Genomic DNA, 18,169 nt, shown 5'->3' with positions numbered 1-18,169 from the left:
AATTGTAACGTTATAAGCTACAATGTTTTATGTAAAATTAAATATTTTTATTTGCAAGCCGCGTAAGAATTCCTACTTCGCGTGACCGCGGCGGCGCTCTACAGTTGGGATTTCCTCCTCCGCCGACAACGGTCACACTGAAGCGGCGAGCAATAAAAAAATGTAAATTGTGCAGCAAGTGAAATTGAAAAGCAATATATTTAAGTGTGATTCGTTTGTTGTGGTGTGTGCGTGTGTGCGACATATAGCTAATAGGTGAGCGGGCGACGGCGCCGCACCCGCCTCGCCACGCCCCCATCAGCGAATCGTAAAAGAGGCGAGCAACGCGATGGCCTCCCAACATTCCAGTTGGCGTTTTGGCAAGCGGAGCAAATTACAATTACGCATCAAAGGTAATGTAACGAATGTGCTAATTGACATCAAACACGGCGGCGGTGGCATCGGCATAATGGCGCAATCACTCAGTTCGACTTTTTGTCTCTCATCGCACCCCCCCACCCCCTACGAGCCACGACATTCGATTCAGTTTGCATTATTTTGCATTACGGCGAGGCAAAAGCATTACAGCAGCAGCTGTTGCTGTTGTTGTTGTTCCTGTTGTTTTGTGGATCTTGAGCTGTGTTCTCCCCAAACCCCCACCAAGACCTCCTGCAGCCTTCTGTTGATGGGACTTAGTCAATAATTGGTTGCATAGGTTTTTTGTTTTGTTGACATTGATGTCAACTAGCAGCAGCAGAAGCAACAACAACAATAACAGTGGCAAAAGCATACTGGCAGCACTGCGCATAACGGTAACGATATAGCAGCGATGCAACAGTGATGTACGCATGTATCGACAGCATGGCATTCTGATCAGCAATTCTCCTGATCTCCTCAGTGTTCCCCCGTTATTTATACATTTGTTGTTCTTCTCGTTTCTATTTTCTATTTATTTGTATTTATGTACTTCTTGGTTTTATTTTGGTTACTTTTGTTGGTGTTGCCATTTGACCAAATTCTTCGGCTTCATGTTGGCCGATTATTTATAGAACGGTCGCCACAGCATAGAGAGAGCCCCCCAAAAACGATGACGCAGCACGAGCAACAACATAAACATTCACAAAACATTGACAGTAACAACAACAGCAACCACAACAATAACAACAGCCACTAATAGAACGACAAAAACAATAGCATACGAAATGCTCGGTTTCTTCCATTCATCGTGTCCTTCACTCTTTCGTTCTTCCCCTACTCGCCGTGCTCTCTCCTTTCTCCACACTCTTTCGCTCTGCCTGTCTGTCTCTCTCTCTCTCCCTTTCCAACCAAAACCATCATGCAAGTACAGTTAGCTGTAACGACGACAACAACAACAACGAAACTGTTACGACGTTGTGTTGTTGTCATTTCACGTGCACAGTCTGCGCCAGCGTCGGCAGAGGCAGAGAGAGAGGCAGCGACTGCGGCAGCGGCTGAGCTGATTAGCTTTCCTCGATCCGCGATCAATTTCACTTTGATCGCTTTCTAATGCAAGTCGCTGTGTTCATGCATGTGTGCACCTCCCCTTGACCGGAAAAGTCCCATTAAGTAAACGTATTGTTATGATCAGAATATAAGTGAGCATATCTGAATCAGCTATTACTCGTAATTAATACATATTTATTTATTAATATGATATGCTTATGGTTTTGATATTAGATTTGATACGTATGTACTTATGTACGTACATAGATGTAGATACATATATAACATATTATATTATATATTAGCTTTTTATCACTTCCTTAGTAATCAAGGATCTGATATATTATTGGCGTACTCTTTGGTTCTAATAAAAGACATGAAACTATTCTTAAATTTCAGTTTCGCAGGATCCGGAGGACTTTTACCGCCTGGATCCACAGAGATCGGCCGCCGAAAATGCCTTCGACATATACTCGATGCTCTGCTTGGAGGAGACGCGGGACACGAAGCGCCTGTTCCTGCTCAACGCGCTGGCCTCGCTCTGTTTGGGGGCCCGAAAGGGCTCCCACCACAGCAACATACGCTTCACCACCGAGGAGCTGCTCTACTGGTAAGTTGCCGGGTGTGGCCACCATCGTACATGACATGTCTAATGGATCGCCATTCATTGCAGCCTTAGTGCCTCACTGGTGCACGCCTTTACCCAAGTGCGAGCGGCGGCGCTGAGAACGATCCGGTATGCCATTAGCACGCCCAAGGACATCAAGGCGTTCAATGCTCTGCAGCTGCAGCACCTGCTCTGCCGCTCCATCGATCTGATGCTGAAGAACGACGACGAGCGCGTCCAGGCACTGAAGCTGGTGCGCAAGATGTTGGCCATCGCGCCGGAGGACATCAGTCCGGCGGTGGTTCGCTGCCTTGTCTCTCTGGCGGACAGCGGGATCGAGGAGAACGACAACCTACTGCGCGCCTGCCTGGCCACCCTGGCGGAGTTCGCCGTGCTGAATCCGGCGCTGCTCATCGTTTGCGGCGGCGTCACCTCCATCACCCGCAACGTGTTGGAGTGCCACAATCCGCGCATCGCGGAGAGCCTGTGCGGCGTGCTCCTGTACCTTCTCGAATGGCCGCAGACAAGGAACATCTGCGGTGTGCGGCTGGATTGCCTGGCGGCACCTTACTGCGACTTCACCTACCGGCAGGGCATCGTCGATAAAAACAAGTGAGTGCCCCAGAAAAGGTCCCCCTAACCCTCCTTGGAGAAAACTTTTCAAATGGGTTAGTCCAACTTCCTCAAAATCACAGGCACAGAAAAAGCTGACGACAAATATCACATTCATGTTTCGTAATCGCTGAATCAGTTTATTTAGCCAGACGTAATATGATCAACTTCACTCATGGATTCGCCGAAAGTAATCCATATTATAGCTAATGCTGGGAACTAATCCAAATAATAAATAAACATGATGCCGCTTTACGATAATCAAATAGCGGATGCAATCATAAAATTCTAAATATAACATATGTATTAGATAACTTAAGGCAGCACGGTCATTGACCTCGTTTCTTGTTCTAAATGAGTAGTAAAAATCGAGCAAAACACTTTTAGCAATTTTTTAAGAAAATCGATCAAGTCTGCCCCACAAACAATACATGTTTTTGCAAAAGTTGTACAAACTATAAAGATAAGCGCTATCAGTTACATCATTCTTTTATAAATAAAACTATCTTTCAGGGATGCACGTGAACTTCGCTACACCAGCTGTCGGCTTGCATTACTGTCCGTGCTGCGCAGCTGGACGGGCACCCTCGAATTCTGTGATCCTAGCAAACCCTCAGGCCTAAAAGCAATAGTCGACGCTCTTTATTTAAACCAGATCGAAGTCAGAGTGAGTAGTATCGAACTTTTAGTATCAAACCGAACTTACTGAATGTTCGCTTACAACAGAAAGCAATATTGGATTTGCTGTACGAGCTGCTTTCGCTGCCGCAGCCAACCTGGACGGATGATTATGCGGTGGCGTTGCAGGCTGTGGATCCATCGGACTTCCAGGACTCGTGGCTGCTGAGCAATGGCTTCGTGTCCGCCGAAGGGCGCTCCATTCTGCCAACGTTGGCGGCGCGTGCACCGAGCGTAGTGGAGCAGCACCTGGCTCTGATGCTATACAGTTTCCTCGAGACTGGACTGCTCAATGCGCTTGTCGAGGTTGCGGTGAGCAGCGACCAGTTCGTGTCGGTGCAGGCTACGGTGCTGATTGGCAAGATCCTGCAGCTAATGCATACACACCTGCCTCCGGACATTTGCAGTACGAGTCCGGCTCTGCCGACGCTGGTGGGCCATGCCACACTGGGAAACCAGCAGGCCAATGCGGCGGTGGCCGCTCTGCAAAACTACCAGAAGATGCTCCGGCAGCGGCCGGCGTCGTGCAGCCTATTCCTAGACAGCATTATCCAGGGCGGTGCTCTCATCCAGACGCGACTGTTTCGTCGGCACCTTAACGTGCAGGAGCAGGCGGGTCCTGTGCTACAGTTGCAGGAAACGGCGGAAGCGGCGGCCTTTGCGGTACCGCCTGTCACTCAGTTTAAGGGCACCCACGATCGCTCTCGGCTGGACTCTGTCTCCTCGAGCGACGAGTCCAACTCACAGGCTTCGACTTCGTCGAGGTCCAGTTTTCGACTGAAGCGAAAGTTCCTTCCGCAAGCCTTCTTTGATAACTTTCGAGCCTTCAATCGGCTGCTGGCAGACTCCCGTGTGCTGAGCCAAGCGGACGCGCATCTCTGGGACTGGGATGTTATCACCACCATACTGAGGGTAAACTAAATGAAGAAATATGAGATCTTCGTATTAACATCCGTTAATAAACGATTCTTACCTGTGTTTTTTCAGTCGAATTTAATCCGCAAACTGGACTACACCCAGGGAAAGTTCCTGAAGCGACTTGTGGACTTCTACAAGCCGCGCAACAATCGGTTCTCTCACCAGGATTTGGTGCCCGGACAGAGCCTGCCTACCTATGTCAGTGCTGGACTGGATTTGATTGACGTCCTCCTGTGCAGCAACGAGGTCTGTCCTTTCATTGATTGCTTAATAAGTTAAACTAACATAATATTACTTATGAATTTGCAGCTTGAATGTATGCGCTTTATAACCGACTACTTTTCGGACATCAGCCAGCAGCTGGCGGCCGTCACCACATCGAATCGTGCACACGACTGTTTATTTAGTCCACAGCATATGAATAACACGATGTGTCAGCAGTATTTTCTCTACATCGGACGCATGTGCCGAACCGTAAAAGGCATCGAAGTACTCAAAAACACCACCGTATTTGAATAGTGAGTGCTGAATGATATGTAATATGACTCAAATCTTGTAAGGTTAATGTACCTATAGATGTTAGACCAAAATGAATCCACTAACCAAACGGGTTAAACTCGATTAATATTAACTCAAACTTGTAAAACCTATGCTAATCGAGATTCCTTTAATTTCAGCTTGATCAATTTGGTGCGGGTGACGGACCACGTCTGCTATGTTAAGCTGATTGTCTCCGGCCTGAACTACAGCTACGAGAAGCTACCACGTCAGGTGCTGGAAAAGGCACTTACGTCGGCGAAGACACGCGGACGTCTGTACGCCACCCAGTTCATGGCAGTGCTGTTGCGTGCCCGTCTGCCTCACTTCGAGGTATGGGGCATTCCATTGATAATCAACCAGACGCGGGATACGGATCGCAGCGTGGGGCTGGCGGCAATGGATGTACTGGAGGAGGCCTGCCACGACAAGTACTACTTGGAGGAGATAGTCAGTCGGTGGCCAAATCTAACGCATCGTGGTGATGCAGGACGTCTGCTGATGGCCCGCTATTACTCACTGCCCCGTGGCCTGAACAGTACGATGGCGCGGATCGAGGAGGAGATCCGCTACTGGCGGAATGGGTATAACAAGCGCTACGTGCTTCTTGTGGAAGCTGACACCCACTCTAGCCTGACGCTGCACATTCGCAACGAAGATGGCTACTACTCGCGTCGCAATTGCAACCAGAGACCACAGACTGTACCTCCAAATATTGCCCCCCATCTGTACGGCCAGATGGCTCAAACTGGCCAGGGTATGACGGCACTACGGAAGTACGGAGACCTGCCTCAGCTGTTGGAACTGCTCACACGCGCCAAATGCACGGACGATGCCGAGTGCCTGGAACTGAAAGCGGCCATTTGGGCACTGGCCCACGCCTCAACCCACGCCAATGGAATTGAATACTTTGTCGAACTGAATGCCAGGTGAGTGAACAATACATTCCATACCGTACACTAGTACAAAAGATGCAAGCTTTTACGAAATTCCTTATTTTTTAGACTGTACGAGAAGCTGATTGTTCTGGTGACCAAGTGCGAGGTATATTCGGTGCGGGCCACCTGTTTTAGTGCCTTAGGACTTATCGCAGGCACACAGGCTGGTGCCAATATTCTTTTTAAGTTGAGTAAGTATATGCATATTACAAGTAAAAATGTTTACATGTTTTGATTGTGTGCTAATTGAAAAATCAATGTTTCGCAGACTGGCTGAGCGTGCGACATGACAAAAACACAATGTGGCCCGTGCATCAGCCGGAGGATTGGATGTCCAACCAGTATACACCTGTGCGACATTACTACGAGGACGTGCCGGCGGACAATGTGACTATAATGGATGAGTATATAGAAAGATTCTACGAAACAGGCTCAGACTTTTGGCACATACCCCCCGACCAGACTGATGCAAGTGGTGCGGGGGGTGTAGCCATTGCCGGCACAGCCGTCGGAATACATCCCATAGTGCAGGATCCAAATACAACGATTACGGCCACGGATAGTGCTCGCACCACGACCGATGATGTTCATCCAAGAATGTTGGCTGGAGTGGCTGCCAAATCAAAGACGTTGCCGGAGGGCAGCAATCTGCGGCAGGGCAAGCACCAGCGCTCGCTCTCCGAATCGAAGACCACGGATGTGATCAGCTTGCTTGGCGGTGGAGTAGCGACGATGTCGGGAGCGGTTCTCTACCCAACTCCGTATCAGCATCGAATACGGTACAACTCCTGCACGGATTCAAACACTTCCGGCGTTAGCAGCTGCGAATCGGTGACCGGACGCACTGCAGCTGCATATGCCGCCGCAGCTATTGAGTTCCAGCAATTCCCATTGAGTCCTATTCCAAGCATGTCCAATCTGCTCGAGAGCGATGAGCTGATCCGTCGACATTACCTGGCCACCAGTATACTGTCTTCCACCCTCAGTCCAATGGCGATGAAGGGCTATGCCCAGCTACGCTCCCTGCGCAAGCACAGCCGACCCGTATTCTCGGAATCATCGGCGGAGTTCTACGATTATGCGGACATATTGGATACACCGGATGTTCAGATGCGCAAGCTCGACTGGACTCATTCCCATCGTCGGCTCAAAGTGCGCAGCTTGGACCGCCAGCTGAGTGATGTTTACAGGTGAGTCCTCCACGACGGTGGTCACGTTAATAGGTACTAATAGTGTAACTTGGTAATCTGCTCACAGACGCCTTTCCGCGGACGAGTTGAATGTGTTGCTGCCTACTCTTAACGCTCCCAAGTTCCTGCCTCGAAATGATTTGAAAGGGCCTTGCTATGCGGGTATTTGCTTGCCCAAGAACGTTCTGGACCTGTTTCCGACGCGTAACCTCAGTCGAACGTACGTGTCGCGTGATATCCAGGACCAAGATCTAGTGGGCATAAATCTGCTGAGCAGCATAGGTCGGCCACAGTTCCTCAATGACTCGCTTACCAACGAGGGCGGCGATGAGTCATCGGTTATATCATCGCTGTCGGACGTCTCGTCTGCAAGTCGGCGACAACCACGACAATTACAGCAGGGCGCCAAGCACTCGCGGAGCCTGTGTCTCCATTGTGCCCGCTCCCCGCGACAGCAGCGTAATGACAGCGGCAGCCAGAGTAATGGGGGAGGAGGCGCATCCCTTGCTCCCTGCGAACTGTACAGCAGTGCAGCAGCAGCTCTGCTGGCTGCCGGCATCCAGGCTGGACCAGTTTTCGCCAAAAAGAGCGGCCCTACTGCCCAAGGAGCTTCGACAGCACTTGGCGCCGACATCAGCTTCCATTCGCCAGAGAGCATGCTGAGCGAGGATAGCCTGCCGGACAGGCTTACGGCCTCCATCTTGTACAACGTGCAGCGTCTCGCTAATCCCGTTAGTGCCAAGCAGTCAAAAATGGCTCTGTTGGAGCTTAAGCAAAAGCACCCGCACGCCTTCCAGGTGAGATCCATTCAGAAATCCCATATACTGTAAGAAATCTGAACTAAGCACGTTTTTAACTCTAGGATATATGCCTTTATTCGGAGTCCTGCAAAACACTGGGCAGGAATAGCTATAGGATGATAGCCCGCCGCTTCCTGCAGGAACTCTTTCTGGACCTTAATTTTGACTCGTTCTACGTAGAGCCTCAGCTCATAATTGGCACACGAAAGTTTTCCGCTGAGGAGAAAGCAGAGGCCACGCCACCCACGGCAATCCAGGCCATGCCGTTCAAGCAAACGATTCTCAAGCCTAAGCCGGCGGCCCAACTGGCTAGCGTTTATGAGACTAGTTGGGAGAACCTGCTGATGGATCAGTCGCCACGAATAAACAAGTCTTCGCCTGCCGCTCAACCGGGCAGTGCTCAAACGAAAGCAAAGATCCGGAACCAGCTGCACATTGACGATACGGAGAGTTCGTTGTCTAGTACCGACGGCGAAGATGACCCCGGCGAGGATGTTTGCGACGGCAGTGGAGCAGGCACCCAGGCCAGCTCGGTGACCACCGCCCATACAGCCCTGCCCACAGGCAACAGCAATCGCAGCAGCATCTGCACATGCACAGCCAGCCAGCCGGTACCAGGTTCCGGTTCAGGTGCGGCAACATCCAACTCCTCTGGTGCTGCGACAAGTGCATCCGATAATGCCAGTACAATTCTAAAGAACGAAAACCGGCAATTCACACGCGGGCGGTTCTATACGCTGGAGCTCGACTTGAGCTGCACCAAGAACAAGTTTCCCATCAAGGATCGCAGCCAGAGAACACCAACGCCGCCACCAATCGAAAGCTCAATTCAGCCCAAGCGTACGATACAGAGTGATGTGAATGCATATGCGCTGGCATGTGAGCAGCGAACTGGTGGTGTGTACGGCAATGAGTCCTCGTCGTCGGCCCTAAGATATTCCACGGTGACCAAGAGCTTGGCGGCATCGATGGCCAAGCCAGTGGGCAGCCTGTACTGCGAGAAGCGCTTACAGAGCTCCAAGTCAGAAGCGGTACTCGATGAGGTGGCGAAGGCGAGAAGAGCATCTCGCATCTGTGGTGTGGGGGTGACAACCGTGCGGCAACTCGTAGACGCACTCGGGGAAGATCAATTGAAGTAGTCCAACGGTGACGCACTGCCTACACATACATCTCGTTTACTGCCCGCCCGCCTACCTAAACCGAAATCAAACGGATGATTGTAAAATATCAAATCAAAGAACGTGTAGCTACCTAGGTTTAGGCAAACCTTACTATAGGATTTAAGTTATTTTCGCATAGTTTGTTACGAGTAAAGTTATTACCATAGTTACTTATACGATCACCACTTAATCATAGTTATTTTTAATGAAATTCATAACCGTAAGCATGAAACCAACAAACGACAAAAATCCCAAAAAATAATATATAATTTTCTAATGTAGCATCTACCAACATATTTTATAGAAGCAGATCGAAAGCAAATTGGATAATTACCTTGAAGCAACAAGAAACAACCACAAACCACCGCAATTTATTTAATTAATGTACTTAAAACAAAAAAAGCCACCCAGTGGCAGGCGAAAACAATAAGACCACACAATCCCTTAACCAAGAAATTATCACTATTGTTGAGAACACAGCAAGAAGCATACCGTGATTCGTTCACAACCAATTTAAAACCAAAATGAAATCAATAAACTACAAAAAATGAAACCCCCAGCTCGATTTACTAAATGTTGAGCTATAAAATCTGAAGGAAAGAGAAGCGTATTGCTTTCGGTTGGCTAGATTTAAGGTCGATTTATTTGGGTTGTGTTTTAATTGAAATTGGCTAAGCAATCGTATTGGTTGAGTCATGCAATTGAAATTCTTGGAACTATTCATACAATATTGTATATGTTTAGGAGACTGTAGGAATTTCGTAGTAAGCTCTATTATTTCACTATTTTTGTATATAAATGCACATAATGATCTTAAGTATGTAGGTCTGGTAGGGTAGTACCAGTGGGCGGGCGAACCATGTCCATCTCGGATCGAACGTGGCTCCTCCGCGTCCAACTGCTTGATTTTCGAGTATAGTGGGAAATGTGAGTTGAGTTTCATTTGAATTGGAGTGAGGAACCGTATTGTTTGAGTGCGGACTTTTCAGGGGCGCACTTTGTTGAAATTGTCTCCTGGTAAAGCTACAATTAATTGAGCACTAATTTTATGTGTGTATATACTATATATATAAGTACAATTATATGTATCAAAAATGCAATCAACAATATCAGTCCGTTGCCTGGCCAGCAACAACAATATCTCATTTTCTCATACTCCATTCATTTCACGCCCGCTGAAACGGAAATTGATAGCAGATATTAGGGATTAGGGATGGTCAAGCGTACTCCAATGTGATATGATATGTAATTGAGTAGTTCAGTGAAAGTGCCCAGCTGCTTTAGGGGATCCTGATCCCAGTCTCTGGCCAAGCCATTGTGGTACTAGCCTTGCATGTATCCCAGTGCCGTCTACTCACCCAGCCGTGGATCCTATGGCCAGGCGAAGTTGATGCCCGTCAGCTGGTAGAACTTGTTGTTGAAGGGCCGGTAGAACTCGCGGAGTCGCTCGATGGCCCCGGGATCTATGTGCGGGTGGTTGCGACCCTTGGTCTTGCCCAGGCAGTGGGGCGTGGAGCGGGCCTCCGACTTGAAGAGGCAGGGGAAGCCCTTGGTGGCATTGAAGTAGAAGTGCTTCTCGGTGACCACACGCTTCAGACCGAGGAAGTCCTGCACGCGTCCAATCTCGTAGGCGGGATCCATGATCAGCCGCTCGCCGCTGATGAAGAGCAGCTGCGAGAGCGGAAAGTAGAGCAGCCAGCGCTCCAGGTAGCGGGCATAGACGCCGATCTTCACCGGCCCCCAGTTGGTGTCCACCACCGAGTAGCTCCCGTTGACGAAGGCCAGCTGCTCGAAACGCTTCATGTCCACCTTCTTGCTCGCCGCCTGCGTGTAGTCGGAGATGGCCCGCGTCACCGGATCCCGCACCACAATCAGCAACCTACAGGCACAGAAAATAAGCATTAAATGGGATATGGTAATGATATGTGGCCCAGCTAAATATGTGGTTAGTGCGTTCTACGATGATCAAATCGTGTTATTCTCTGGAAACCATTTCATTTAATGTGCCATGGTTTCAAGTTTTATGGGATATATCTTCAAATATCTTTGAAGTCTCAGACAAATCTAATGAAATATCCATTTACGATTATGATCAACATAGTTTTGCCTTGGAATAGCTCACTTTGTCGCCGTATTCATGTGGTAGACGCGCTGCGGCACCTCCTTGGTGACGAAGTAGCTGGGCGACTTCTCCATGGTGATCTGGCCCTCGATGGTGTACGGCATGTGGTGGCGGTACCAGCGTAGTCCCCGTTGGTAGTGCCTGTCGAAGAAGTGCACCTCCGAACCGGCGGCCCGGACGTCCGGATGCAGGCGTATGAACTCGAGCAGCGCCCGCGTCCCGCTCTTCTTCACGCCAATGATGAGCGTGTCGGGCAGGTGGCGCGATGGTCGGAGGCCCTGTTGCCGGAGCAGCTGATACTTGGGCGCCCCATCCAGGCTGCTGGTCACCGTCTGCGCCGGTGGTGCACCGGTGGTGGTGGAGCTGTTCCTGCTGCTGCTGCTGCTGTTGCTGCTGTTGGCGGCGTTATTGCTCTCGTTGCGGGGCGAGGAGGTCAGCGCCAGTAGGTTGCGTAAGTTGCTCTGCGCGGGAGAGGTCAGAGGTCAACGAAACATATCAATATTGACTTATAAGAATGCACACATTTCACATTTCACAAGTAAGTATGACGAAAAGTAGGCAACATTACATAAAACATCACAAAGTTTACTTTTCACAGCACACTCTTGGACAGCTTGTTAAATGCTTCAGAAATTCTCCTATTTTTGAATAGGCTTCACTTTGTATATATATATCTGTAGCCAAACCTTACATTCGATTAGCCAGTATATGTATAAGAACTAAGAACCCATCAGCTTGTTTTCATGCAAAAATGCAAATGTTGGGTGCACCAAGCCCCCAATTGTGGCACATTTTCCACCGACTCGTGGACATATTCACCTGCTGCAGGCTGCGACTGATGCTGGCCAGGAGGCAGGCGTTGAAGCTGTAGGAGAAGTAGACCAGAGTCACGCAGATCACCAGGGCGATGGCCAGGCTGCGGCTGCTCAGGCTGAGGCTGCTGCACCAGATGCTCATCACAATCATGGCTGACTAGGCGCTGGTGGCTGCCGTGTCTTGCATCTGGCTGAATAATCGGTGGCAAGCGCTCCGTCGAATCCCATTGCCAGTCAGTTGCCCCGGAGCACTGACTGCAGCATCCGGATTCCGATTCTGATTCTGATTTGCAATCGCAGCAGCGGCTGCCGGCTACCGCCAACGCGAAGTGAAGGAATGGGGCTGTTCGATGATGCTGCTGCTGCTGGTGCTGGTGTTGGTAGGTGGTTCGGGATGTTTGGTGTGGTTGGGGTGGTCCTGCCGCTGCGAGTTCGGGCTGCAATTGCCGGAGCTGTCGTCGCAGCCGAGTTCCGGAAGTGAAAGGCAGGGATAAGGCAGTACCAAGACATTGGGGTGCCCGGCCAGCGGATAAGCGCTGCCTGGGCCGCCGGTTCGGCTCCGTTCGGGCAGGAGGGCAGGATGGCAGGATGGCGGGAGCGCAGGAGGGCAGGATGGGGCGGCCGTGTCATGGTTACGCCTGGGAAGCGCACAGGCGCATTAGCCACATCTTCTCTCGTCTTATGCAATTGAGCGTTTTGTTCGCTCTCGCCAGCTCTCGGAATCGCCTTTGTTGTGACGTCGCACATGCTCGAAGTACACTGCTCGAAAGAGTTACGACGTCTTTTGCGAGATTCCTTTAAAAATCAAATGTGAATATACAAGTTTTTCATATAAGCTGGTAGCTAATTTCCAAGTCTTATGAAGTAATGTTAAGATTGGGCAAAACTTAATGCTACACCTTAAGCATAGACCCATGATTATTATGATTCGCATTATTGATTTATACAAAATGTTAATTGTAATGTAAGGTATTTTCGCTACTGGAATTGCAAATGTTGTAATATTTGTTATATTTATAACATAATTTATAATGTCGGCTGCGAGTGCCATCTTAAAATGAAATCTTCCACACTCTCTTCGCACGAACCTTTAATTCCTTACCGCCTTTACGCAACGCTCTCTTTTTCGCTCACGGCTGCAATCAATTTTCCGCTCAAAGGTAAACAAACTAACTAAGAATCTACCCGACCCATTTAACCACCCACCTCCTCCCAACCCCACTTGTGCCTGATAAAGTAACTGCTGGCATTTAATACTGAATTGAAATCAATTTCCCAAGCTTTATCGCCGGACGTTCTATTGACCGTCCTCCCTATCACCATTAGCCATTTCAGATTAGTTTTAAGCCCTGTCGATGAAATGGCCCAATGGCCTTTCCCATATCGACGCTTCCTTATGCATGTGAAAGGCCGAAAATTGTACATTTCCTTGGCAGCGTGGTAAACTGCCAAGGCGCTTATCAAGCGACGGACATCTGTTTATCTGTCCAAGTGGCTTGCTCCAATGCGGCATTAGTCACTCACTTTGGGATACACTTGTGAAAAAAGGCCTAAGAATTCGATCATATTACATTGGGGTAAAAATAGTGCGCTTTACTTAAAATAGGTAACATTTTGAATGTTATTTAAATATTTCAATGAGTTGTTTTCATCATTTATAAGTTAAAAAATTATTAGTTTAAAAAAATTATGGTTTTGGATAAAAATCGGATACATTTAAGTGGAAAAACCTTGTTTATATATCCATTCTCTGTACAAGATGCGCACCCTCTTAGATTTTCTTTTTGTCTATCCTTATTCATACCTACATATATTATTTCCCTTGTAGATAATCCCGAGCCCTCAACTTTTCCGCCCGTGTACCATCCATGGCCACACACATACACCTGGTCGGGTTGGGTTATCTTATCGCCTTATCTGCGCCGCCTTCACCGCAGTCGAATTCTTCGCCGGACTTCCACCAGCCCATTTGGCATTTGTCCGGCGTTCCATCGTGGGCATCTCCGCTCCAGCTACTCGCTAAAATGCTCTAAGCTCCTTCGTTAGGTGAACCTGCCTGCTGCTGGACTAACTTACGCAAATCTACCGCAAATATGACGAACGTGTGGGCCAAAATTGTGCTGAAGTTCTTCAAGTATGCGCCCAGCTATGTGGGTGAGTCACCCAAACAGAGGAGATCTTTGTCCAGATACCAAATCTCATTCACTTCCAGTCTGCCTGTGCTTCCTGCCGTGCGGCATGATCTTCGGCTATACGATCTGCGCCTTTGTTGCGGAACGGAACCTCAACGCTGGACTCATTTACTATGGACCCCTGATCCTGGGCGCCTGCTGGGCGGTGGTCACTGCCCTGGCCATGCTGGCGGTCAAGCTTGTGAAGAAGTGCATCGTCTACTGGCAGCCATGGCTGCTCCTGGCCGCCGGAATCTTTAATCTCATAGGCAGCTGCTTCTACTTTGCCGATGGATTTGGTGAGTCATTTCGAAAAGCTTAGGAACCCTAAATCAAACAAGACGAATACAACACAAAATATGCTTAAAGATTTTCAAAAATGCTCTCTCTGAAGTGAATAATTTGTGTACTAAACTCAAAGAAATTATTGAATGAGTTCCGGTAATCAAATGGGTTTTGAATGCACTTACAATCTCAAGCAAGAAGCCCTCCCTTTCGATATGATGCCTTTAAAAAATAAGTTTTTGAATCCAGCGAGTTCTTCAACATCCCTCTATCTAATTTACAGACCACGTTGGAGCCTACATATCGTACGTGGCGCACAGCATGACCTTCGTGGCCGGCTATAGCTTCCTGCACACCATCAGCTCCAAGGGCGGCAGGTCGCTGTTCCTCTCGGGCAGCTGCAGCTGCTACCTCCTGGGCGTGGCGTCCGCCGTCAGCCTGATCGTGTCCTCGTACAGTCGGAATGTGAAGGAGCTGGCCGGACAGACGACGACCACGGAGCAACTGATCGATGGCATCTACGTGAACTTCGCCGGCACCTACTTGAGTGTGGCGGCCGTCGTGCTGGCCATCCTGGTGGGCCAGAAGGTTCTCCACTTTCTGGGCACCGTCGACCTGGTGAACAGCATGGACAACGACCTGCGGATCGCCAACTCCAATGGCAGTATCTTCGAGAAGCGATCGGAGGTCATAAAGCGGCTGCAGTTCTTCTACGTGACCAAGAACCAGCAGTGGAACATGATGCTGCTGCTCCTCTTCACAGAGGCCGTGCAGTTCGCCCTGTTCGTGTACTTTGTCTACTGGTTCGCCCTGAATCCGGCCATCCGGCTGACGGAGTTCTCCGGCATCGACGGCATGTTCTGGGTGATCTTTGCGGGCAGCCTGCTGGCCCTCATCTGCCAGTGGTTCCTGTCGGTGAAGATCACCTTTGTGGGCTCGCAGGTGGCCCTCATTTTCTTCACCCTGCTCGCCATGATCCTCTGCAGCGTGACGGAGTCCAGGTGGTCGCTCTGGCTGCTCCTTGTGCTCTTCGGCCTGTCGTACTCGCAGCAGCAGATCCTCCTGCTGGAGGTCACCCACTTGCTCTTCACTGAATGCATCATATGCGTCTCCTACGTGCTCAAGTTGGTCTGCACCAGCATCGTGTACTTCTACTTCGTGGCGGATGCGAAGAACTCCTACTTCTACGCCACCGATTCGAGCACCCTGATGGCCCAGGGATTCGTCTTCCTCATCATCACCTCGCTGCTGGCCCTCGTGGTGGGCATGAAGGTGCCCCGGACGCATCGCGCCCAGCTGCTTGAGATTCAGTACGAGGTGTACGGCATCATCTTCATGAAGCACCAGATCGAGCAGCTCAACGTCCGTTGGCTGAACGACGGCACCATTCCCACCATCAACCAGTGACCCCGAATTTGATTATAGGTCGCTCGGCTATCGAGTCCCCTCGATCTTTTCACACTCTTTCTTATCTTATCACAAATACTCAGTATTTAATGAATCGAAAGTAAATAGACTCTTCAGTCTATATCCACACACCACGCACTGGTTTTATGGTGACAATAGGAATATATATGGGACGTCCCAATGGAAGTTTTGTCTACAAATATCTACCATTTTCCACTGGCTTTATAAGTAATATAAACGTCTAAAGAACATTAATTTAAAGCCTAAAAAAGCTATGCTGGCCAGGTTCTTAAAACACAAGATATACAACTTCTGAGATACTTATTTTCATATCTTCTACTTTATCATCATTAATGGGCTGTGAATACTTCTGCATTCGAATTCCGAATCTGAATTTCAGATATGATAGTTGTGGGATCGGATTGTGATTAGGTAAAAGAAATGAGTATCACCGCATCCTGTGCAATACAATCCCATCTGAGGTGTAATCAAGATCTTAAGTCGGATCTAGATAATAGGTGTTTGTTTTCGTGATGTCGGTTTATTTTAGGACTAAAACTAGCGTCTTATGGAGATTATCTGAACGGCGGCGGTGTGATCGCGACAAAAGTGGCTGGCACAGGCCGATACGTTCGCACATGGAGTCACCTTGTAGCCATTGTCACCTGGAGGAATATATGCATATTTATGCGGGCATTCTTTTTGCGGAGATATGACAACTCACCCAGCTGGGTCATGAACTTGTGCAGCGTGTCCACGTTTCGCACCGTGTTGGCCAGCAGGGTTTCCAGCCCACTTCCTCGCCTGGTGTACAAGTAGTCCATGGCACCCAGCAGTGCATCGAATTGGGAATCATCGTAGATCACATCGGAGGCCATCAGAAGATCCGTTTCAGCATGCGACTCCCAGGGGAACTTGCTGACCGCATCCCAGCTTAGCTGCACCGCCTTGGGCATCTGCTCCTTGGGCGTGTCTGGGAAATTGAGGCTGATATTATCTCGCATCAGCTGGACGCACGGTTCACTGCCATCGGTCAGCAGGACCTGGCCCACGTGCAGCTGCAGGGCCGGTAGTTTCAGCAGGATTCCCAGAAGCCCGGCACCGGCTCCCAGCTCCACTATGTTCTTGCCACGCACCAGGTCGCGGTGCTGTAGGAAGTAATCGCCGAGGGCCAGAGCCGCTTCCCAGGTGCACAATCCCGTTGTGCCCTCGGCCACACAGCTGGTGGACTCGCGGAGCGTTATGTGGGCGCCCGGTTCGAGGAGATAGTGCTTGTAGGCGTACATGGATGGTCCTGTGCTCGCTATGTTGTCCGCCACCGGACCGCACAAGCTGCTGTATATGTCGTCGTGCACATCCTCCTGATCGCGGAGCAGGTGGATCAGCTGCTTGAGGAAGGCCTCCAGGTAGCTGCGACGCACTGGATATCGACGGTTCATTGGGTGGCCACAGGTGGCCGCTATCAGCTCCTGCTGATCCTCCCAGTTGAGTGGCAACTTGACCGACTGCAATGGACACCAAACCGATTGGTATGAAACATGTGGACGGCGCAAACATATGTATATACTCACCGACCAGGCCATCTTGTACACCGGATAGCAGCAGAGGAACTGCTGCTGCAGCTTGCCGTACTTCCCGGACATTTTTTCGGCCGCTCCAAGTTCCGATTTCCTCCGCTATTTCGATATGAAAACCCACTCCCAAGCGAACAAAAGTAGCAACGTGAATCGCACCCGGCACTTGGACCAGTGTGACCAAATATTTACCCTCTGTCGGGTTGAGGAATGTCGGGAAATCAAAAGGGGTACTCACAACTTTGGGGAGTAGCTAAAAATGTACCTAATCTCAAAAGAAATACAGCATACGGGGTTGAAAATATTGATACGGCAAACTAAATGCTCGATAGTAAATACTTTAGGCTTCATAACACAAAAATACAATTTAGTATAAAATATATCACTGGGGCAGTCCACTTAAATGGGAAATGGGAAAAAACCCGCTATCTTAGCGGGAAAACAGCTATTTCATACTACTTTTTCATAACTTCTTGGCAACAGGTGCTATATATCGTTGAAAAGGCATCAACATACCATGTTTAGATAAAAAACCCATTTTTTAAGTCAAGAATAGTTCGTATAGAACACTATTTCGTCCATAGGGATCATGAGTTATGAGTTATTATGGTTATGAGCTTATGGCATAGCTGGGTAGCTCAAATTCAAATTAGCAAATTAAAGTATTAATTTAGCCAAAGATTGCCCCCAAATATGTCCAATATATCAAATGGGATTGTGTGTATAGATAAGGCTTGCAATATTGCTGCCCACTTTTGGGCTCCGCAGCATATACTAGGTGTGTAGATAAACCACATTCTAAGCGAAATTTTGGATGCAAAGTTTGGAGCGTTTGGAGCACCCAGTAGTTTTTAGATAGATGGGTGGGTGGTCGAAACTACTGCCCCATTTCGAACCCGGACAGAGCTGTTA

General features: G+C 49.1%; 4 protein-coding genes across 4 annotated transcripts; 2 read left to right on the top strand and 2 right to left on the bottom strand.

Moving 5' to 3' along the window:
* Nucleotides 1–96: 96 nt before the first annotated feature.
* LOC6550305 (rapamycin-insensitive companion of mTOR) lies at nucleotides 97–9,436 on the top strand. The gene is made up of 12 exons (XM_001977723.3): nucleotides 97–392; nucleotides 1,843–2,053; nucleotides 2,117–2,662; nucleotides 3,176–3,329; nucleotides 3,389–4,252; nucleotides 4,328–4,504; nucleotides 4,568–4,776; nucleotides 4,936–5,724; nucleotides 5,800–5,924; nucleotides 6,002–6,923; nucleotides 6,991–7,720; nucleotides 7,786–9,436. Exons 1-12 carry the CDS (start codon nucleotides 329–331, stop codon nucleotides 8,860–8,862), a joined length of 5,868 nt encoding a protein of 1,955 aa, XP_001977759.1. The 5' UTR covers nucleotides 97–328; the 3' UTR covers nucleotides 8,863–9,436.
* Nucleotides 9,437–9,512: 76 nt separating this feature from the next.
* Nucleotides 9,513–12,007, bottom strand: LOC6550304 (heparan sulfate glucosamine 3-O-sulfotransferase 6). Its single transcript, XM_001977722.3, is given in 4 exon segments — nucleotides 9,513–10,058; nucleotides 10,242–10,762; nucleotides 11,006–11,466; nucleotides 11,825–12,007. Coding segments are annotated over 3 exon segments (1,152 nt in total). The 3' UTR covers nucleotides 9,513–10,058; nucleotides 10,242–10,254.
* Nucleotides 12,008–13,785: 1,778 nt separating this feature from the next.
* Nucleotides 13,786–15,815, top strand: LOC6550303. The gene is made up of 3 exons (XM_001977721.3): nucleotides 13,786–13,974; nucleotides 14,033–14,290; nucleotides 14,560–15,815. The coding sequence occupies exons 1-3, from the start codon at nucleotides 13,914–13,916 to the stop codon at nucleotides 15,681–15,683; spliced, it is 1,443 nt and encodes a 480-aa protein (XP_001977757.1). The 5' UTR covers nucleotides 13,786–13,913; the 3' UTR covers nucleotides 15,684–15,815.
* Nucleotides 15,816–16,204: 389 nt separating this feature from the next.
* Nucleotides 16,205–17,442, bottom strand: LOC6550302 (protein-lysine N-methyltransferase EEF2KMT). Its single transcript, XM_001977720.3, has 3 exons — nucleotides 17,255–17,442; nucleotides 16,408–17,188; nucleotides 16,205–16,348 (listed from the first exon to the last, which is right to left on the bottom strand). Exons 1-3 carry the CDS (start codon nucleotides 17,324–17,326, stop codon nucleotides 16,242–16,244), a joined length of 960 nt encoding a protein of 319 aa, XP_001977756.1. The 5' UTR covers nucleotides 17,327–17,442; the 3' UTR covers nucleotides 16,205–16,241.
* Between the last annotated feature and the right edge of the window lie 727 nt (nucleotides 17,443–18,169).

The sequence above is a fragment of the Drosophila erecta genome, unplaced genomic scaffold (assembly GCF_003286155.1).
Source record: "Drosophila erecta strain 14021-0224.00,06,07 unplaced genomic scaffold, DereRS2 tig00000126-arrow-pilon, whole genome shotgun sequence".
Lineage (NCBI taxonomy): Eukaryota > Metazoa > Arthropoda > Insecta > Diptera > Drosophilidae > Drosophila > Drosophila erecta.
The sequence above is the reverse complement of the archived record's forward strand: the minus strand, read 5'-3'. Positions and strand labels throughout refer to the sequence as shown.